At 44.0% G+C, this 23,390-nt stretch overlaps 1 protein-coding gene and 1 non-coding gene across 4 annotated transcripts in view; both read right to left on the reverse strand.

Annotated features, from left to right (window-relative positions):
- Nucleotides 1-23,390, reverse strand: part of LOC122911600 (zinc finger protein 383) — an 81,623-nt gene that overhangs the window by 23,013 nt on the left and 35,220 nt on the right. For 2 of the 3 annotated variants that reach the window (XM_044256452.1, XM_044256451.1), the window contains exons 1-2: nt 10,260-10,373; nt 9,775-9,863 (exon numbers count right to left, since the gene is read on the reverse strand). The exons of the other annotated variant lie outside the window; for it this stretch is intronic. In XM_044256452.1, the coding sequence (XP_044112387.1) occupies nt 9,775-9,807 (33 nt within the window). In that variant the 5' untranslated portion in view covers nt 9,808-9,863; nt 10,260-10,373. Of the gene's footprint in view, nt 1-9,774; nt 9,864-10,259; nt 10,374-23,390 lie in introns of those variants that run through there. 3 annotated transcript variants of the gene reach the window in all.
- Nucleotides 20,478-20,586, reverse strand: LOC122914823. The gene has a single exon (XR_006385895.1). It is a non-coding gene; the product is annotated as a U6 spliceosomal RNA (small nuclear RNA).

Consider the following 23,390-nt stretch of genomic DNA (forward strand, 5'->3'; position numbering starts at 1 on the left):
CACAGTTAAACAGTAAAAAATAATTATCTTACTGAGCTTGAAGAATATCAGAGACTACTTGGTCTAAGCATTTATGCTCTACTTACCTGAGGCAGCTGAGTCTCTTGGGGGTGAGGACCTACCAATATGTATATTTCGTAGCAGGACCCATTCCTCCCCCTTGCTCATACTCCCACTGCCTTGATCCCACCTGAAGAGTGCAAGTGAATGGCTGGGAAGACTATGGACTCAAATCACACTGTCCCCAAGTAGAGTGCCCATCAGCAAATTTAGTCAACCTTTCAGCACTTCCCAAGAAAAAACAGTGCTTATCTCACAGAATTGTGCTGAGGATCAGAGAAGTTGATAAATGTAAGGACTCAAAACAAAGGACTGTTGCACACAGTTAAGCACTCAGGGAGGATTTCCCTAGCTGTTCCATGAAAATTTTTTCTTCAGGTTCTTATTCCCCTCTACTGCTTTAATGTACCCCCTTAACTCTAGATAACGTGTTACTCATTTTTCTTTTCTTTTTTTTTTTTTAATTTTTTTTAAAGATTTTATTTATTTATTTGACAGACAGAGATCACAAGTAGGCAGAGAAGCAGGCAGAGGGAGAGGAGGAAGCAGACTCCCTGCTGAGCAGAGAGCCTGGGATCATGACCCAAGCCGAAGACAGAGGCTTTAACCCACTGAGCCACCCAGGCGCCCCTCATTTTTATTTTCTGACTGCCTATCAGACTCTAAGTTCCATAGGCATTGTTCACTGTTATTGTCCTGGTGCCCAAAGCAGAGCCTGCAAACACCAAGCAGTCAAATATTTTTAGATGACTGAATGTGCATTTATTATTATTATTCCCCTAACAAAATTTCAAATGCTCTTCTGCTACCTAGAAGACTTTACTTTGGAGTGTGGGAATATATAATGGCCCTTGGCATGAAGGTTTTGGTGAGATGTCTTGGCATGGAGGTGTACAGAACCCACGCCCCAAGGAGTCTAGGGATCTAGTTCTGGGATTTTTTCCTAGCTCATTAGTTTTTCTGTCTTTCAAAAGAGAGCATAATCTGGGGTTCCTGGGTGGCTCAATCAGTTGTGTCCATATCTTGGCTCTGGCTTAGGTCATGATCTCAGGGTTGTGAGATCAAGCCCCACATCAGGCTCCATGCTTGGTGGGGAGTCTACTCGGGATTCTCTCTCTCCCTGTGCCCCTCTCCCTGCTTGCATACACCCTCTCTCCCTCTCCCTAAAATAAATAAATATTTTTTTTAAAAAAAGATTTTAAAAGAGGACACAATCTGCAGTCCAGATAGGGTTACTTTGAGCCATATGAAGCATTTTCCTTATATCACTTATATGTTGGATGATTTCCTATGAAAACATCAACTCATGAGCTCTGTTGAAAAGAGTCCATAGGGGTGCATGGGTGGCTCAGTGGGTTAGGCCTCTGCCTTCGGCTCAGTTCATGATCTCAGGGTCTTGGGATCGAGCCCCACATCGGGCTCTCTGCTCAGCAGTGAGCCTGCTTCCCCCTCTCTCTGCCTGCCTCTCTGCCTACTTGTGATCTCTCTGTCAAATAAATAAATAAAATCTTAAAAAAAAAAAAAAGTCCATAAATCTGACTACTCACTCTGGGCTTTGCGTTGCTGCAGGGCCACAGATGGCCAAGGTGACTCACACTAGGGGTCCATTAGCCCACACATGTTATTCGCAGACTGCTGCAACTCCTACCTTACCCATTTCATTTAGCTACCTGCAGGGTCCCTTTGGTGATTTAATAAAAAAAAAAAAGATTTTATTTATTTATTTGACAGAGAGAGAGATATCACAAGGAGGCAGAGAGGCAGGCAGAGAGAGAGGAGGAAGCAGGCTCCTGGCTAAGCAGAGAGCCCGATGCAGGGCTCGATCCCAGGACCCTGGGATTATGACCTGACCCGAAGGCAGAGGCTTTAACCCACTGATTTAATTTTGCATCCCTCTCAGAACACTATCCCTCCTTGAGGGATGACACTGTCTCCCAAACACAAGTGTTCTGCACTGGCTGTGGAACGGTCTTAAAACAGGACCCCACCTTGCGTCCTCCCCCTGCCTATAGTAAGAGCAATCCCAGAAGCCAGCCCTCCATCAAAGCAATTAATTATAAATAAAGACCAGCCAGGATGAGTGAGTGCTATGGTTCTCACCCCTCATGTCTAGCTGTACTTTAGAACTAACTGTGGTGTTTTAAACTATGGACTCCTGGGTCTCTCCACAAATGGATAAAATCAGACTCTCTGGAGATAGAGCTTTTATACTTTTAAAGGCTCCTAAGTAGAGTCATGGTTTAAAATCACCAGGCCACAGGAATCTCAAGAGGGAAAGGTCAATGGAGGATAGAGAGATCACAGCAGGTTTTATAAGAAGAAGGTATGATCTTAGTTGTAAAGGGCAGGCAGGATTTTGAAGGATCAAGAAAAAAGAACAGGGATGGGCCCTCCAGACAAGACATATGGGATGGGAAGAAATAAGGAATGAAAAGTGGCTAGCTAGAAAAGAGAGCAGGCAGGTAATGGCAAACTACAGAGGGTCTGAACGGCCAAAGGAATATAAAATCCTATCCTCTACTGTGCACTGAAGGTAATATTTGAGTGATATACTTGATGAGTACACACAAGTGTACGTGATGAGTAGATGAGTGTACAAGTGGATAGCACATGTAGCAAAATATTCATTGTTGAATCTAGGTGGTGGGTATGTGAGTCAATGTTAAAGTCTTTATATTTTTTCTGTAGGTTTGAAACTTTTCATAATTAAATATTGAAGAGAAAAGACCATTCATTCAGACATATGCCTAGTCCCAGCAGTTATTTGATTTTACAGCCCACTTGGAATGAACACACACATGTGTGTGCAAGCAAAAGTAACTAGAAAATTTCTAACAAAGAAGCAGACCAACTTACGTTCTTTCAACAAGTTTAACGCAACTGGTATTTGCACAGCCCTGGAAAAATTCATGGTTTCTTTGGCAGAGAACCACACATGCAGTAGGTATGGAAACACTAAATATGTAAACACTAAATGGATGACTCTCCAGGACCCATTCCAAACCTCTCTCACTGAGGAGGAACTCAGCTAGCAGCTGGGGGCACTACAGTCAACTCAAGGGGAGGCCCGACTGGCATAAACATGACCTATCCCTTTGTCAGCTGAAGAATGGATTGGTGGCCAACTGGAACCAATAAAACACAGTAGACCACTGCTGGATCCTAGCAGAAGACGTCTACATTTTTAAGGTGGAGTAATGCAGAGCCAGTACTTTTCCTAATGCTCATAAACATGGGCACAAATGACCCAACAGAGGCAGCCAAGTTCAGTGCTTTGGCCTTGAGTGCCGTCCCTAAACCTACAGCACCAGCATCTCTTAGGAACTTGTTAGAAATACAAATTCTCAGGCCCCATCTCAGAAACACTGAATCAGAATTCTAGCATGTGGGGCCCAGCAACCTGTTTTAACAAGGCTTCTCGGTGATTCTGATCCAAGAAAAGTCTGATCTTAGAAAAGTCTGAGAAATACTGTGGCTAAAAGCACACTCTGGAGACAGACTGTGTTCAAATGACAGCCCTCCTTATCCCTCCACTTTGCACCAATAACTTGACATTTCTGTCTCAATTTTCTAAAAATGGGTATTAAAATATGACTTTCCTTTTAGGATTGTTATGCAACTTAAAGTTGCCAATAATAAACATCTTACAACTGTGAGGGGAATTCGTGTGATGAGGCTGACACCATGAACAGCGTAGAGTGGAGGAATGAAAGAACCCCAGTCCTTGATAAGCTTATGCAGGGAGAGGACCAACCCCAAAGTGTGTCCTGGCTCAGGACTTTCTCTCAGGTGGGCTCAGTTATTGTTTAGAACAGCCCAAGTGGGGTTTCCTGTTGTTTGCAGCCAAAAGGTGTAACATCCTATTTTGTAGCAATGGCCACCCTAACCCCCCCATCTTCCTCCCCCACCACCCAGTGAATCATGCCTCTCTTTTTCTACTCTTTAGGCATTCTCCTCCTATACTAACACTAGGCTTAGCCATTGGACATGTTTTAGCCAACTGGACATTGGCCACCATGATGCAAGCAGAGGTTTGGAAGGCATTTGGGTTGGGGGTTGGCCTTGTTTCTTTCTGTGCAGTCAACTTTGAGGCCAACATGTAAGTAAATGGAGCTTGTCTGCTGACGAGGCCACAGAGAGAACCAAGGACTGAAGTATCTCAGCAGAAGACCAGCCTGTCAACCGCGAGCTGTATAAGGCCATCCTGCTCCAGCTGAGCAGCCCACTGACAACAGTAAGAAGTAAGCCCAGGTAAACCGAAGGAAGAACCACTCTGCTGTGCCGAGCCTAACTGCTGAGCCACAGAATTACCCACAGAAGAAAGAAACAAAATGTCAACACAATTACAAAAAACATGTGACATTAGCTATGGGAACAGGAACAGCAGAGGTTATGTGCACAATTGGGCAAAGTAGTAAACAAATTGTTAGTGGAGGCTGGAAAAGTGGTTAAGGAAACCACTAGGGCAACCTGAGAAAGGCCATGCCTTTTAGGTACTAGCAACACTGTTACCTGTGCTCACTTGGAAAATACCTAATGATTTCCAGATCTGGCTAATGAGATCTCCAGGAACCCCTGTAAAGGCTTCAGCTGGATGCCTCTAGCGACATATGAGAACTTATAGAAAGAGCAGAGTTAAAGAAGCAACCGAGCAGTTTGTAAGCATAATTCAGGGGGAATACAGACATGGAAAAAAACAAGAACCAAAGTACCTTAAGCAACTAGCTTGTTACTGTCATGTACGGACAGTCATCCCGCCCCAGCCAAACCGCCAGTGGACTGCAGCGGCACGATCAAGCCTCAGTGAAGGCTGCCAAACACCCTTCTGTGCCCAGCTCAAAACACTGACCCATCAAATTGTGTGCTAATGAATTATTTTAAGTCAGTAAGGCTTGGGGTGGTTTGTTATGCAACAAGGGCTAACTGATACACTGGTAAAGAAATGTCATGGTAGATGAAAAATACTTTATAACCAATATCATCCTTGACTTGCTGTGATGCTCGTGCTGTCAGAAACTTCTTAGATTTAGGGGTGCCTGGGTGGCTCAGTTGGTTAAGCCTCTGCCTTCAGCTCAGGTCATGATCCAAGGGTCCTGGGACTGAGTCCCAAATCGAGACCTCTACTCAGTGGGGAGCCTCCTTCTTCCTCTGTCTGCTCTGCTTTCTGCTCCCCCTGCTTGGGCTCACATGCTCTCTCTTTCTCTCTCTCTCTGACAAATAAATAAAAATGTTAAAAAAAAAAAAGGAACTCCTTAGATTTGGCAAGTATTATTTTTTTTAAAGATTTTATTTGTTCACTTGACAGAGAGAGATCACAAGTAGGCAGAGAGGCAGGCAGAGAGAGAGAGGAGGAAGCAGGCTCCCTGCTGAGCAGAGAGCCTGATGCGGGACTCGATCCCAGGACCCCGAGATCATGACCTGAGCCGAAGGCAGCGGCTTAACCCACTGAGCCACCCAGGTGCCCAGATTTGGCAAGTATTAGATTCAGTCCTTCCATCTTTTTCTTACTCCTGGGCCTGAAATCATTACATGAAAAAGAGAATAGATTCCTCTGAACAACTCAAATGGTTATTTGTCTTCCTTTCTCCAGCCAAGCTCCTAAAAAATGACTTAATCTAAGTTAAAGGTGTAATAAGCACATTTTCAGAATTAATAACTAGAACATGATGTCAGAAACAGCACAACACATTTGAAACGAGGAGTGTCCTAGGGTGCCTGGGTGGCACAGTTGGTTAAGCATCCAACCCTCGATTTCAGCTCAGGCCATGATCTCAGGGTCATGAGACTGAGCCCCTAGTCCAGTTCCACACTCAGTGGGGAGTCTGCTTAAAGATTCTCTCCCTCTGCCCCTCCCCCTGCTCTCTTTCTCTCTCTCAAATAAATAAATGTGATATGAGGAGTGTTCTGAGTACCTAAGACACTGTTGTGAGCCACTGAAGAAGGGCTTCTGAACAGAAAAGTAATGTCCCTGTAATGTTTGGGGTAAAAGAGAAAGACAGAAACATGCAGTGGGAGCAAAGGACCATATCAACACGTAGAAACCAACCAGGACACTCTTGTAAACATTCACGTGAGAAAAGAAAAAGATCTGTGCTGGCAGGTCTACCCTGAGGATGCACAACTGCACAGCATAGCAATAAAAATGAAACAAAAACCCTGCAAAACATAAAGCAGACATCATGATGGAAGAAGGGGGCCTCAAAAACAGAAGAAATAATCAAAAGGATCAAATGTTTTAGAACAGGCAGAGTTCCAAAGCTCCAACTGGGTGAGTCCCAACTGCTTTGAAACTCACCTTATCATATTTTTGCTGTGAGAATAAATACAAATCTATAAAAGAATTTCACAAGCAAAATTGATCATAGAAGCAAAATTTACATTAATTAAAACATTGGGAATAAGTTAAATAAATAAATAAATTGGAAGGGACCCTCTTGAACCACTGGTGGGAATGCAAGCTGGTACAACCACCTTGGAAGATAGTATGAAGGTTCCTTGAAAAGTTAAAAATAAGGGCACCTGGGCGGCTCAGTCAGCTAAGAGTCTGCCTTCAACTCAGGTCATGATCCCGAGTCCTGGGATCAAGCCCCACACTGGTCTCCCCACTCAGTGGGGAGTCTGCTTCTCCCACTGCCTCTCCCCCTACTCGTATTCCCTCTCTGTCATATTAAAAAAAAAAAAGTTAAAAAAATAGAATTACCCTATGATCCAGTAATCACACTGCTGGGTATTTAGCCAAAAATACAAAAAAAAAAAAAATTCAAAGGGATACATACACCCCTATGTTTATAGTAGCATTATTTACAATAGCCAAATTATGGATGCAGCCCAAGTGTCCATCAATAGATGAATGGATAAAGAAGATATTTTATATATATATATATATATATATATATAAAATGAAATATCACTGAGCCATAAAAAAGAATGAAAAGTTGCCATTTGCAACATGGATGGAGCTAGAGGGTATAATGCTAAGCAAAATAGTCAGAGAGAAACAAATACCATATGATTTCACTCATATGTGGAATTTAAGAAACAAAGTAAACAATCAGAGGAAAAAAGAGAGAGAGAAACCAAGAAATAGAATCTTAATCGTTGAGAACAAACCGATGGATACTAGAGGGGAGATAGAGGGGAGGCAGTGGGAGGAGTGAAATAGGTGATGGAAATTAAGGAGGGTATTTGTGATGAGCACTGGGTGATGTATGGAAGTGCTGAATCTCTATATTATACACCTGAGATTAATGTAACACTGTAGGTTAACTATAATGCAATTAAAAAAAATAATAAAAATGATCCCCCAAACTGGAAAACAATGGATGGGTTCATCCACTCGATGCACTACATTATAGAAATCACTTCCAGTGGTTTAAGTATTGGCTGTTCCTCCACCGATAAAGTATGGGTCTGGGTAGAGAGCTGACACCAGCTTTATTTTTTTTATTTTAAAAAATATTTAATTTATGTATTTATTTGAGAAAGACAGAGATAGCAACAGAGATTGTGAGAGAGAACATAAGCAGAGGGGAGAGGGAGAGGCAGGCTCCCCAGTTGAGGAGGGAGCCTGACTTGGGACCCGATCCCAGGACCTCAGAATCATGACCTCAGCTGAAAGCAGACATTTAACGGACTGGGCCACCCAGGTGCCCCTGGCACTAGCTTTAATATACTGATTTTATCATTAAGATCTGTCAAAATGTGTTTGTGTGTGTGTGTGTGTGTGTGTAAAATGAAACAAAACCCCAATGGTAACAGAATCCCAAAATAAAATGGAAGGCCCACAAGTGTACAGGCTGTACCTTTACACATTACTGACTGTCATCCGTCAAGTATTCTGCACACAGTAGACAGCAAATTTGTTCAATGGAATCAATGAAAAAATGCTAAGGATTAGTAACATCATGTGCCTGCCAGCCCATCTCATTTGTTACAAATTCCAATTTATTCTCTCAGGCAAAGGTCCTTGCCAGTGACCTAATACCCTACTGTGTATCTGTCTAAATTGCTTTGTATAATTCAGATGTCATGCATATCAGAGTACCTAGACAGTCTACTCAAATCCTCTGAAATATGTAGTTAATTAATATGCCCTAAATAACATATCAATACAAACAACAGAAACTTCTTTGCTACTTAAGTCCTTCAAATTAATTTATTTAAGGCTGTGGTTCCTCTATGCACTCAACATTTTGTATGTGTCAGGTACTCCTCTAGGCACAAGAAGTTTCATCTTAAACAACTTATCCATTAAAATGCTTGTACCCTTTGATCAATTCTCCCAATTGTCTCCCAATTCTCTCTCAGAATGCTTTCCCATTAACATTATGAGTAGTGAAGAAAATACACACAAAATATTCAATGTTACCTTAGGAAATGCCCTGAACTAGATTTATTATTAATTCTTGGCACTAACACTTTCAAATGAATGAAATACAAATGAGAAACACAGAACTCTCCAAGTTGTTTTTGATAACATCCAGGCGACTGTAAATCTTTACCACAAAGGACCAGGATTAAGAATAAATCAAGATCACAGAAAAAAAAGAATAAATTGAGGTCTCATTTTCTGTTTAAACTTTCTTTTTTTCATAAGGATAGTCAAGGAAGATCCGAAATAACCAAGTTAATGCATATCAAAACTGAGAGTAAGCCAGCCTGGCAACTTTGCTGGTGCTCAATAAATGTTAATCACATTCAGTTAAGTCCAGGTCATCATAGCCACCATTCACAGGGGTTAGAAAGTTTCCCCTTCAGTTCCTATATATCCACATCATTGGTTTCCTTATGACAAATTCTTTCCCCAAATCCTTCAAAACCTAGCTTATTCAAAGACAAAATCTATATTCCTCAGTCTGGTACTCAACCTAGCCACCAAGACTAAGAGGTGGAAAATGAAAATCCTTCAAGGGCGAGGTAGGTAATATAAATGAGGGAGGCAGGCCAAATGTTAGCTGGTCAGTGGTTTCAATCTCAGTTTGGAAGATATTGTGGAAAGTGCACAAGTAAACTCTGCAGGACCTGTCCAAATGAAGACACTGTTTAGTGTGAATTCCCGGACACCACAGTACAATTTGTTTTCAGAGAGGCAGGCAATCCAGAATTTTTGGTGAAATCTCCCATTGCCAGATGTGGAAAACGCTCTCAATAAAAAATTCAGCTCAGACCATCAAGCTCATCTCTGTTCCACGTGTCTGTATCTTCACCAGCACATAGTTAAAAATCAACCTTAAATAATGCCATTAGTTACTACAATCTTCCCACACTGTAGCAAGGGCAGTGTGGCCAGCCTCAGGTTAACCATACTTCCTTCTCTCCTTTCTGCTCTGCCAACTCTCCAACTTACCAAACCCTCAGGGGCCGTTCAGACAGCCCTACTTCTTGCAGAAGCCCTCCCTAACCACTTCAGGTCATAAGCATCTCTGCTGGCCCTGTCTTGCACCCCTACCACTGGACAGTCAAGCTTGGATGTTCCTGTATTTTTATTTAAACTGTTCCGTGTGTTGTTCACAACTGACCACTTCGCGGATGACTGAGATATGGATGGAGCCTAAAGGAACGCTGATTGGGAGGACTCCCATGTAAGATGAGCCACCCCTCCTCCACGAACAGGCGGGAACTTTGCCCAATATCAACAAGACAGCCTGCAGTACAAGAAAAAGGAACAGATTCATCCTGTTGGCAGCCAACATGGAATTTGATGAAAATTCTCACCTCTTTTTTTGCTTTCAGGAGCCCCGTGGCCATTTTCCTGGTCTCCTGAATGCTCTCCCTGGAGAAGGGCAAAGTCTCAGAAGATAGATCTGGGGATATGAAGAGAAACGAGAGCGTTCCTAGATGGAAAAGCCCCTCCCCAGGAGTCAAGGCGGGTATGTGCCGGAGTCCCACACCTAGGGGTTCAGTGTCACAGAAATCACCAGCACAATGCAATTCCCATCCAGAGCCCTGGGAAAGGGGTTCAGAGTGACAGAGCACCCTCAAGTACAGTCCAAACTCTGGCCAGGGAATGAAGCCCATGTCCCCCCAGCAAAGGAATAAGGGTCTGTCTCTAACTCTATGGGCTGGAATAAAAAGATACTGGTCTTTAGGTGCCTACGGAAGAGCGCCCGAGTTCAGGGGCAACCTGTGTCCTCACGAGTAAAACAGGGACAAGCAGAAGGACGTGCTGACTGACAAGGCAATGACCATAGGGCACTCACAGAACGCGAGGCGCACGTTGCCGATCTTGAGGCTGACGCTCGGGAACTAAGTAAGCGCAGAATGGTGAAAACTACCCGAAGACAGAGGCTTCCGAAGCCGCCAACTAACGAGTGGGCGGGACCCACCAACCGGAAGCGCTCCTGCCACGTCAACGCCACAGCTAGGAGAGCGCGTCGAACAGCGGAAGTGGCCGCGCGGGCCCCTGGAAAGTGTAGTCTTTGGGATGGAGAGGTTGTGGTGGCAGGGTGACTCTGACATCTGCACGTCTCATACAACGAAGTTTAGGAGCTCACTGTTAAGATGTCCAAACCGCAAGGGGTGCATGTTTTTCCTCCGAGGGCCAGTGAGATCTCGCGGACCACGAGAGTCGCAGAAATCCCCGAGGATTCTAGAAAATGTGGTCCTGGCGCCCCACCGGTGTTACGGAGGCGGATGCGACAGACTGCGCGCTGACCTTCAGCAGCGCGGGTGAGCTAGGGTAACCCATGTCAAGGCTCCGCCCTGTGTGCCCTTCCAGGAGCAGAAACCAGGGTCCAGATTGGAGCGAGTGGGCGCGGCTCATGGCAAAGCTTTTGGGGGACGAAGCCGTGGAGTGATGCTCTGCTGGGACTCCGGGATAGGAGCGACACCGGCCTTGGTGCGCCAGCCCGCACAGGGAACGCTAAGGCTATTTTCTAGGAGAGCGGGATTGGCTTGGGCTAACTCCCTGCGTAGCGGTGGATGGCTCTGGTTCTGTATCTCGGAGATATTTGTGGGTGGGGAAGGAGGACTGAGGCCAAGAGCAAACGGCCCCCTAGTGATAGAAGTAGTAGTGTGATGAGAAACTGTGACTTGATCCAGAAATCCCTGGGTGGTGGTGGTTGTTGTTGTTTTGTTTTTTTATTAGAAGCCACGTGATAGGTGCCACTTAGAGGAAATTTACCAGGGTTGTGGTTGGGAGGTGGGGGCATCGGTATGAAGAGGAAGCAGAACTTGACAGTTTTGTTCACCATGAAATTTTTTTTTGCATTAATTTTTATTTTCAAAGATACTACCTCAAAATGCTTATCTTGATTACTGAGTTTTTCTGGTGCCCCCTCATATTTTGCCCTCAAAGTCCCAGCTGTAGGGAAAGGCATGAATAGATCTGACATTATATGAACCTCATTGGCACTTATTGGCCTGTAGTCTTTTTTTTTTTTTTAAGATTTTATTTATTTATTTGACAGAGAGAAATCACAGTAGACCGAGAGGCAGGCAGAGAGAGAGAGAGAGGGAAGCAGGCTCCCCGCTGAGCAGAGAGCCCCATGTGGAACTCAATCCCAGGACCCTGAGATCATGACCCGAGCCAAAGGCAGCGGCTTAACCCACTGAGCCACCCAGGCGCCCCTGGCCTGTAGTCTTGATAGGAAGTGAGGGCCTGGCTTCTGGCATTAAGTAGCCAGAAAGAGGCCTTTGGGAGCTTCTCCAGAATTGTTGCATTGTGAGTTATCCTTTCTTTCCTGACTTCCTTAATATCCACAATTCCCTGATATCTGAACCTCCCAAACCACACCCACAAAGCACCTCCCAGACCTATCATGATGATGCAAATATTCAAAAACTACTTTTGAATCTTCACATCCCACTCCAGAATCTCTTCCAATATCCCTTTACTTGGAAAGGTTAAAAAAAAAAAAAGTTTGCATGTTAGTATCAGCCTACCCCAATAGGATGATGTTCAGGAAGGATCAGCCTTGTGCCCTATTCCAATCCTGGTGGCACAGCTCACAGAGGGTTTTATATCCATGAATGTGGAATGCTTGTTGACAGAACTCAATAAGAACCAAAATCAGGCACAGGGCTGTGAAGAGGAAACATGGAATGGAAGAACTGAGAGTGTTAGAGAAGGGATTGGGGTGCAGGGAGTGGGAGGTGGTTGGAGGTGGGATCCTGAGATTATCCAGATCCCTGTATGTAGACATGTGTGTACACAGTGAAGAGAGAGCCAGGCTGATAGGTTACCTTAAAAAGGCAAACATAATACAACAGCAGGTCAGGTGATGATGTGACTCTATGAACTTACTCCCCTTTCTTTCCTTCAGAGAAGGAAAAGGGACTTGAGGTTGAATCAGTCACTAGTGGCCAATGACTTAATCATGCCTGTGTAACGAAGTGTCCATAAAAACCCCAAACAATGGGAGTTTGGAGAGCTTCCAGGTTGATGGAGATTTGGGGAAGGGGTGCACTCAGTATGAAAGCTCTGTGACCCTTCCCTGTACCTTGCCCTATGCATCTCTCCCATGTGCTTGTTCTTATATTATCTCTCTATAATAAACTGGTAATCTAGTAAGTAAAATATTTCTCTGAATTCTGTGAGAATTTAGCCTGAAAGTGATCTATGACCTAGAAATTAAGGCTGAAAACAAAGGAGCTAGTAATCACCTTTCAGGTCAGAAAACTAACAGTAAAGTAGGATATGAGAGAGGGAAGAAATAATCAGATGAGTGTGGAGGTGGAGCATTTATGGGGATGCAGGAGGCAGGGAGGAGGGCAGTTTGTGCACAGAATCATTACAGAGAGACAGTCTTTTGGGAGGTGTGCACACAAGGATCGTGGCTAGATTGGAATATGACAGATACCCCTGAAAGGTATATTCAGGGGTTGACATTGAATAAAAAGTGGAGTCAAGTGGAGAGCCTTTCCCATCCTGCACACAGATGGGGGGAGAGCATGGATATAATCAGCAGGTGATGGGCAAATGGGGAGTAGACAAATGGGGAGTGACAGCAAATAGTCCCTCAAGAGGGAGATGGGGGAAATAAGCACAATCCTGTCACACACACACACACACACACACACACACACACACAGAAAGAGAGAGAGAAGGAGGGAGGGAGAGAGAGAGAGAGGAAGGGGGTGATGCCTGGGTGGCTCAGTCATTAAGTGTCTGCCTTCAGCTCGGGTCATGATCCCAAGATTCTGGGGCTCTCTGCTCAGCTGGAAGCTTGCTTCTCCCTCTCCCACTCCCCCTACTTGTGCTCCCACTCTCACTGTCTCTCTGTCAAATAAATAAATCTTTTAAAAAGAAACAAAGGTAATACAGAAAGAAAGAAGGAGGGAGGAAGGAGAAAGAAAAAGAAAGACACGTAACCCTTAAATCTACTAAAGTGGAAACTCGGGTTCAAGGTTAAGAAATGGCTGCACACACCTCTGCTATGTCACCTGCAGCCAGAGGGTGGCAGGCAACACCTTCTGTTCCCAAAGAGTTAGCTGGAGAAGGCAGTCCCGCCGTAGAGGTCAGGAGCAGCAAGGGCCTCCCAAAGGGACCTACTGGTCCCACAGTGAAACTCCAGCAGGCAGGAGGTTCCATAGTGAGAGAAAAAAACACAAAGTAAACATAACACTTATATACCTTTATAATAAACTATTTCATATACATTCAAGTAGAGATGGATACAGTGACAGAAAATAAGGTAGAGAAATCATGGAGACAGCAAGTAATCACAGAGACAGAAAATAAAGTAGAGGAATCACGGAGAGTCGTAGTGATGGATAAGTAAATGATAATGTAAGGGGAGCGGACCCACATATGTAGACTGTACGTGTTCACGCAAATACTTGTATTTGTGCGCCACTCAGTAGAGATGTTTACACAAGCTGCAGTCAGGTTGTGAAGTCAACAGGAGATGAAGGAAAGACAAAGCAGTTAGAGAGTATTAGTCAGACATAAACACAGCTCCTCGCCCCCTTCTGAACACGTTACTACCCCCCGCAGCAGTAGATGCCTACTCCGGCCTGGGCCACTTCTCCCACAGCCTCACAGACACGGATGTACATACCCCAGAACTCACGAGAAGCAAAAACCAGGAAGTGCAGAGGCTGTGGAAGACAGACTTCAAGGAGGAGGGATCAGAAACTCTAGGGGAGGGATTCCCAGGGGATCCAGATGGTGGCTCAAAGGCCAGGCAGTGAGCAGACACGGGCATCTGTGACTGAGTCAGCATGAACTCAAACATTGCCTGATACAAAGCTTCTCGAAAGCTGCTGCAACAGACGCATGTGGGGGGCTTAGTAAACACAGACTGCTGGGTCTCCCCCCCAAGTTTCTAATTCAGTGTCTGTATGGCACCTGAGAATCTGCATTGCTAACAAGTTTCCAGGCAACACTGATGCTGCAGGTCCAAGCCGCACACTGGGCTCTACTCTAACACCAGGTCAGGGGGAGGAACGAAAGAGCAAATTGGCTGCAGAAGGGACTTGAACCCTGGGTGTAGGGGGTTTTCTGGAAACTTCTCAAACATAAAAACCTCCAAGATGCTGAAAGAACATTGACAGCATCATGTCTACAAATAAAATGTACCACTGAGGCAGGTAGTGACACGCCCAACCACCGGACCCACATAGACCTTCCAGAAAACCCAGAACCCTGGCACTCTGAGAACCCCTACTTTCTACCATCCCTGGTATCTGACACCCTGTTTCCTGATAACATTCCATTATAGCACAGGAAGGAATATCACTAATATGCCCATTTTTATGGACTTTCCTAGGTAAAAATATCCACTCGAGTAGAACTTTTTTAAAATAAATGTTTATTTTTCATTTAAAAAAACACAAAATTTTATATCAGTTTAATGGAAACCCTAAAACACATAGAAAAGATATTAAAAGATGTAAAAGATATAAAAATAATTATTAAAAATAGTCAACAAGCAAAGCAATAGTTAAGAGATCTTATATTCTAAAATATATATATAGCTATATGTGCTATTTTAAAAATCAAGGCAGAAACCTAAGTATAACGGGGCTACACATCTCTAAATTCATGCATTCCAGTTTTCCAGTTTAACTCTAAAATTAATCTGGAGATCTGTCAAGAAAGATCTGTGAAAAAAATGGGGAAAGTGTTTAATGTAACCGATGGGACAAAGAAAATGATTATTAGTAAGTAATGCAAATAAATGCCCAACCAAGACAAAAAAGCATGGCACGTCTTATGGGGAAAGGCTGAGATGGGGGATAAAAGAAAAAAAAAAACCTGTGATTCTTAAAGGAAAGTAAGACAGAAGAAATCAGGGCAGAATATTAAGACTGGAAATGAGTCTCTGTATCAGAAAAGGAATGCAACAAATGGCAAGAGAGGAAACAGAGGCAGGAGTCACAGGCTCCAGGGATGTGGAGGTCCATGAGAATAAAGGAGGTAGGAAGAGAGGTGGAGTGAGTTCATAAAATCATTCCCTAGAGCTGTGCTGTCCAATGACGCATCACATGTGGCTATTAAGCACTAGAAACACAGCTAGTCTGTCTGAATAGAGAAATGATGTAGGGATAAAATACACTCCAGGGGCACCTGGAGAGCTCAGCCAGTTAAGTGTCTGCCTTCAGCTTAGGTCATCAGCAGGGAGCTTCTCCCTCTCCCTCTGCCTTCTGCTCCCCATGCTTGTGCTCTCTCGCTGGCTCGCTATCTGCCAAATAAATGAAATCTTAAAAAAAAAAAAAAAAAAAAACAATAAAAAACTATCTCCCAAGCAAATACCCGCAAGCTAAATAATTTTAAAGTGTTAAGGGTCACTGTCTCAATTATCATCATGACAGGAGATCAAAACCAAACCAGCAGGTGCCATATAGACCAGATGTGTCAACTGAAAATAAAGATATGGAGAAGCACTGAACTTACCCAGTGGGGCAGCGGAGCCAGGGGGTGCCACGCCTGTATCTGCGTGTGCATTTGAATGGACCAATCACACCCTCATCCTCACAGCTCCTCCGTCCTTCACTGGCACTGCAGGGGTGGAGCTGGGAGGGGAATCCACATCCTGGTGATAACCACGGGGAAAGAGACACTTTGGGATTTTGCCCTGATCTCTTAGTGGTATTTTCTCTTCTCCCTCTGGGTTATATTTTCTTGCTGAAAATTGTCTACCATTTTGCCAGCCCAAACTGCAGCCCTCTCCTGCGCCTTTCTCAATGTGAATGTTGAAGGCTTAGTCTTACCTCTTCAATCTCTACAAGATTTCCCCACAATTCAGACCTAAAAGAATAAAAACAAGATTTGCCTGAGGATGTCTAGCCCCCCCTCCTTAGGGCAACCTTTAAAGAAACATCAGCCCAGTGTCTCCCCACCTCTGCTCAACAATTCTTTGTGACCCTTCCTTCAGCAACAGAAGGCAAATTCTTACCTAGGCCCACCTGCCTCCATGAACTGTAATACAGCACAGACACCCAGAGGATATCAATATAATTTAACATAATACAAAGTCAGAAAGGGATGTCCATTATGAAATGTTTAAGCAATAAAGCTGCAGTGATGGGGAGGGGGAAAGAGGACAGGAGTCTAGGATGGGCTGGGAAGGAGTCCAGAGAAACTCCACATCCTGGATTAGGGGGTGGGGGCAATCAGACTCTGAAGAGACAGGTAAGCCAAAATTCTATCTATGCAAACACACACAATTAAGATCATACCAGATCGAGTCGGGTGGGTTAGGAATGACAGACACCGGAGGAAGCAATTGCAAATGTGAAGGGGTTTCTCCATAAACCCTTAGGAGGGTAAAAGCCAGACACATCTCCAAGATGTGTTTATAGCAGTATTTCTTCAATTAACAAGACAAAGGCTGGAGTAGCAAGGAGGGATGAAAGCCAGGCCCTTCCCCTGGATCATCAATGTGAAGCTGGCAGCAAGTCACTCTGGAGGCTACCATTTTCCCCATGAGGAATCAAAGCCACAGAGAAGCTCATGGGTGGGTTTAAGGTCAGACAGGTAATAAAGATTAGATCTGAGATCTGAATGTTGGCCTCCCAGGCCTGTGCCTGATGCACAATGACTAAAAATCAATCTCAATGGTAAGTAAAAAGTATCTCTCCAAATCCCTCAGGTTATTCTTTTCTGTCAGTATTTGTTCTAAGCTGGACACCGCAGAAGAAAAGGGAGAAAATGAAAACTCAGGAAACTAAACACACTTCTAAACTGATGCATGTCAAAGAAGAAAATACAACATACCCAAGGATAAAATTTCATTTGGCGTGGGTACCTAAGCCTGTATGAGGTCTCTCATCCAAAGCTATGAAATAAATCCTACAAAAATTAAAGATCCACTGAGTAATATTTTAAAGGATTTGGGAAGGTGGTGCTATTACCTATTACTAAAAGAATCAAACCAGGGTTATAGTTTTTAAACAAACCAAAAATCCCATAACCTCCTTAACTGGCTGTTCTTTCTACAAAAACTATGTACATCTGCCCCAAAAAATAAGATGTTAAAGAAACTGGGGAATTATTACTAATACTGAAGTATCAAAGTCAGGAACTTAAAAGAATTCCAAAGTAACTTGTTGTGCCTTTCACAGCAGTTTCTCAAAATAAATTTTATGAAGCCTAAGCCAATCAAAACTAAAGGGGCGCCTGGGTGGCTCAGTGGGTTAAGCCGCTGCCTTTGGCTCAGGTCATGATCTCAGGGTTCTGGGATCGAGCCCCGCATCGGGCTCTCTGCTCAGCAGGGAGCCTGCTTCCTCCTCTCTCTCTCTCTGCCTGCCTCTCTGCCTACTTGTGATCTCTCTGTCAAATAAATAAATAAAATCTTTAAAAAAAAAAAAAAAAGGTTTCATTAATAGCATAAAATCCCCAAAGCCACTGTAACTGGCTGTCCTTATCACAGATGTTCCACTAAATAACACAGCTAACAAGAATTGGATTTTTTTTGAAGGTCGGGGCGCTATGGTATCAATGCACTCTTTTTTTTTTTTTTAAGATTTTATTTATTTATTTGACAGAGATCGCAAGCAGGCAGAAAGGCAGGTGGGGGGTGGTGTGGAGCAGGCTCCCCGCTGAGCAGAGAGCCCCAGGCGGGGCTCGATTGGAGGACCCTGAGATCATGACTTGAGCTGAAGGTAGAGGCTTAACCCACTGAGCCACCCTGGCGCCCCTCAATGCACTCTTTTTTTTTTTTTTTAAGATTTTATTTATTTATTTGAGAGAGAGACAGTGAGAGAGAGCATGAGCGAGGAGAAGGTCAGAAGGAGAAGCAGACTCCCCGTGGAGCCGGGAGCCCGATGCGGGACTCGATCCCAGAACTCCGGGATCATGACCTGAGCCGAAGGCAGTCGTCCAACCAACTGAGCCACCCAGGCGCCCCTCCTCAATGCACTCTTAACCAGGAATTTATTCATTTAATAAACTTGAATCCATCCGCCAAGGTTTCACAAAGGGCGTCCTGCAAAAAACACACGCCAAGGGGCACCTGGGTGGCTCAGTCGGTTAAGCATCCGCCTTCGGCTGAAGTCCTGATCTCAGGATCCTGGGATCCAGCCCTGCCTGCAACATGCTCCCTGCTCAGTGGGGAGTCTGCTTCTCCCTCTCTCTCTGCCCCTCTCCCTGCTTGTGCTCTCTGTCAAATAAATAAATATTAAACAAACAAACAAACAAAAAACCACCTGCCAGAAAATAAACGGGCATTTTACCCGGGTGGACTGGAAAATGCCCTCTTTTCCTTTTATTATCAAGACCCTGCTAGTCGGGAGGTGGGGACCCTGCTAGTCGGGAGGTGGGAAACCCTGCAGATCAGTCTCTGTGCAGATGCCCACCAAGTCCGGTTGGAAAGCAGAAAGAGCTGCAGGTTTACCGCTTGAGTTTAGAGCCCGAGTTGGGACCTTCGCCACCACGACTGCCGAATTCCCAGGCACGCAGGACTGACCCAGAGGACTTCACGCCGCGCTGGCCCCCAGCATCCCACGTCCGGTGATCTCTTGCCAGCACAACGTAAAGCTCTGGAACCACGTTCAACGCCACCTGCCTGTCCAGCTTCTTCCGGCCTCGTGTTTGCCTGTGCCTTCACTTGGAGGCAGGCCTCCAGAAACAGTGGTCAGTGGGAGACACAGTTAAATACACTGGACTAGGTTTGAAAGCAACACAGGGAAAGAAAAGAAGAATGCAGGTATCTCAAATATAGACAGAGCTCTTAGCCAATGGATGTGCAAAGAAGGCGGGCTCACCTCTCGTTGACCAATAAAAAGCGTTTGCAGCCGACACGCCTACAAAGAATAACGGGTTTCTTGCGGGATTCCTGGCAGGAACGCTTGCTCTGGGCGCCTCACCCGGACTTTCAATCTTCATCTTCTTCATCTTTTTCTTCTTCTTCTTCTTCTCCTGGTTTTTTGTTTTTGTTTTTGTTTTTTTTTAGGAAGAGAGAGAGAGAGGGAATTAGCAGGAGAGGGGCAGAGGGAGAGGGAGAAGCAGACTCCCCAGCTGAGCAAGGAGTTTGACGTAGGGCTCTATCCCAGGAGCCCCAGGATCACAACCCGAGACAAGGCACCCAACAGACTGAGCCACTCAGGTTTGCCAGGCTGTGATGAGATGTGTCTTTTCCTCAAGGTTTTATTTTATTTTATTTATTTATTTATTTTAGATTTTATTTATTTATTTGACAGAGAGAGATCACGAGTAGGCAGAGAGGCAGGCAGAGAGAGGAGGAAGCAGGCTCCCTGCTGAGCAGAGAACCCGATGCGGGACTCGATCCCAGGAGCCTGAGATCCTGACCTGAGCCGAAGGCAGCGGCTTAACCCACTGAGCCACCCAGGCGCCCCTTCCTCAAGGTTTTAAATTGAGACACTTGCAGAGACGTTAGAATTGGAGCATGGTAGAAGCTTGGGGCAGGGTGGCAGGTGGAAAGGGTGGGAGATGCATCAACTAAGGCAGTATCTTTATTTTTACACCATACATTTGCCTAATCAGGTTTCCCTCTCTGTACCAGGATCAGCTCTCCCCTAAGGGGTTTTGAGGAGACATTAGTCCCCAGTCTCTGCTCCCTTGGCCTGAATTGGAATTGGTTGCAGAGCTTTCCATTTCAACGTACACATCTTGGCTGGAAGGGATGGCATCATTGGGCTTTTTTTTTCTTTTTTTTAAAGATTTTATTTATTTATGTGAGAGAGAGCATGAGAGGGGAGAAGGTCAGAGGGAGAAGCAGACTCCCTATGGAGCTTGGAGCCCGATGTGGGACTTGATCCTTGGACTCCAGGTTCATGACCTGAGCCAAAAGCAGTCCTCCACCAACTGAGCCACCCAGGCACCCCATCGTTGGACTTTTAAAATATTCAATTTTCACTAAATTACATTTATCGGTCTCTTTATGGATACTGAATTTTGTTTCTTACATGCAAAAGTATTCTTATCCTTCAAATTTAAAAATATGCACTTCTTTATTTTCTTCTAATTCTGTAATAGTTTCTGATTTTTACATTTCCTTTGCAGTTGATTTTCGGGGTATGGTGTAAGGTACAGATGAATTTCCATGTCATCCTTATGCAATGGCCATGCTAACCTTCTCTATATCATCCCAATTTTAGTATATGTGCTGCAGAAGGGAGCATGGTGTGAGGTAGAGATGTAACCATTCCCCCCACCATGGATAAACAGCTGTCCATACACCTTTTTTTTTTTTTAACAGAACAACCATTCTTTCCATCTCTCTTTTATGTTTGTGTTACTGTCCCAAAACCATGCTGAAGCTTTATGGGATCTGATAAGGCAAATCCTTCCATTATATAATTATCTTCCAATTTTTTTCTGGCTCTTCAGGACCCTTTTGTCTTCCAACTGAGAATTAGAATGAGCTAGTCAATTCTATTATTAAAAACTGATGCTAGTGTTCTGATTGAGATTGCCTAGAATTTATAGATTATCTTAGAAAGAAGTGACTTTTGGGGGCAACTGGCTGGCTCAGTGGGAAGAACGTGGGACACTTGATTCCAGGATTGTGTTATTTTTATTTGTATTGTTATGAATTGTTTCTAGAAAAGGCCCGAAGATTCACCTCTGATTTACCTTCAGGCTCTGTCCAACCAGGAAATGAAAGTTAAGGCATAGTTGCAAAATGCTTAAGTACTGAAAGTGTGCCAAAACACACACACACACACACCATCTTCAAAAACTAGGGGATTGTTTTTGGTACAGGTAAAGAAAATTTCTATTGATCACTAGTTCCCCACAAACCAATAGAATAGAGACTTCCATGGCCATATATGATAAAAGATTTAGATTTTGCAAAGTTCATTCAGAAAAGTCATAAATGGCCATCAACAACTATAACAAGCAGCCAAAGTAAACCCAGTGTAAGGGGGCAAATATGATCTCCAGAGTTGCCACATTATAATGTCAGGAGTTCTGGTTTTCAACAAAAAATTATCAGAAGAGAGTCCTTCAGACAGAAATTAAAATGTCACTAGACAATAACTCAATCCCATGAAGAAATGAAGAACACCAGTTAAGATAATTATATAAATAAATATAAAAATCAGTGTTCAGGTGCCTGGGTGTCTCAGTTGGTTAAGCAACTGTCTTCAGTTCAGGTCATGATTCTGGAGTCCCAGGATCGAGTCCCACATCAGGCTCCCTGTTCATCAGGGAGTCTGCTTCTCCCTCTCACCCTCTCCCTTCTAATGCTTTCTCTCTATCAAATAAATACATAAAATATTTAAGAAAAAGTCAGTGTTCATATATTTTTGTTCTATAATTGTATTAATTCCTATATGAATTAAAAGACAACTGTATGAAGCAATAATTATAAGTCTATGTTGATGGCACCCAGGTATAAAAATATAATTTGTGACAATAATAAGAGAGGGGCAGAGCTATAAAGGAAGAGAGTTTTTGTATGCTACTGAGGCAAAGCTAGTATTAATTCAAGCTAGACTATTGTAAGTTTAAGATGTTAACTGTAACAGAAAATCAACAAGGAAACAATGGCTTTGAATGACACACTGAACCAGATGGATTTAACAGATATATTCAGAACACTCCATCCTAAAACAGCAGATGGTTTTCAAGAGCATATGGAATATCCTCCAGAATAGATCACATCTTAGGCCACAAAACAAGCCTCAACAAATTCAAGAAGCTCAAAGTCATACCATGCATCTTTTCTGACCATAGCACTATAAACTAGAAGTCAACCCCAAGAAAAAAATCTGGAAAGATATTTTTTTAAAGATTTTATTTATTTATTTGACAGAGAGAGACACAGCGAGAGAAGGAACACAAGCAGGGGAAGTGGGAGAGGGAGAAGCAGGCTTCCCGATGAGCAGGGAGCCTAAGCAGGGAGCCCAATGCATGACTTGATCCCAGGACCCTGGGATTATGACCCAAGCCAAAGGCAGAAGCTTAACGACTGAGCCACCCAGGCACTCCTAAAAAATAATTTCTAATACCAGAAAGTGCTTCATGGAAGAGAAAAACATGAACAGCCACAAAGGATTCTTTAACTATTTCAGAAGACTGTTTTCCCATTATTTAATTAAAACAGGAAAAAGAGGGGCACCTGGGTGGCTCAGTGGGTTAAAGCCTCTGTTTTTGACTTGGGTCATGGTCCAGGGATCCTGGGATTGAGCCCCGCATCAGGCTCTCTGCTCTTCAGGGAGCCTGCTTCCCCCTCTCTCTCTGCCAGCCTCTCTGCCTGCTTGTGATCTCTGTCTATAAAATAAATAAATAAAATCTAAAAAAAAAAAAAAAAACAGGAAAAAGAAACCACATAGACTGCTTCTTCCACTAGCAGGTCTGATTCACTTCAGTGATTGAAAAAGAGCAGGAAATAAAAGAGCAGATGTTCTGACAACCCATCATTCCCACCATCTAACTTTTGAAACATCACTCGGGCACCCACTCTAGACTGCTGACAGCTGCTTCATCTGACTTTTGGCTCCACTAGAGAGCTGCTCACGAGCACAAGAGAAATGCTCACGAGGTTTAAGGATAAGGAGAAGTTTTACCTCCCATCCTAACATGGATGTGACATTGCACCGATCGTACCTGCTGCTTTCTCTGAAGGCTGACATCCTGGAACAAGCTGCATGACTGACTCAGAGCTGATTTCAAAACTGGGTCTCATGGAGCCAGAATGGGGAAGTGTTGTCAGGCAGGGATAAGAAGGCACCTTTGACCTAAGGCCTGCACATCCGCTCCAGTTCCTGGGAGAAGGGGAGACACATGCTGGTTTCTTAAGTAGTAATTAGTTTCATTCTAAAGTCAGCCAATGCATTGTCTTTTTTGGGGAAGTGAAGTTACTCTTCCAAAAACAAAACAAAACCCCACTCAACTCATTGGTTCCAAATGCAATGTGAGTCAGGTCTGGTTTCCTCCAGGCTCCAGACCCCCACTGGGAGGTCCCTCCTGCACGGCC

The sequence above is a fragment of the Neovison vison genome, chromosome 7 (assembly GCF_020171115.1).
Source record: "Neovison vison isolate M4711 chromosome 7, ASM_NN_V1, whole genome shotgun sequence".
NCBI classification, from domain to species: domain Eukaryota; kingdom Metazoa; phylum Chordata; class Mammalia; order Carnivora; family Mustelidae; genus Neogale; species Neogale vison.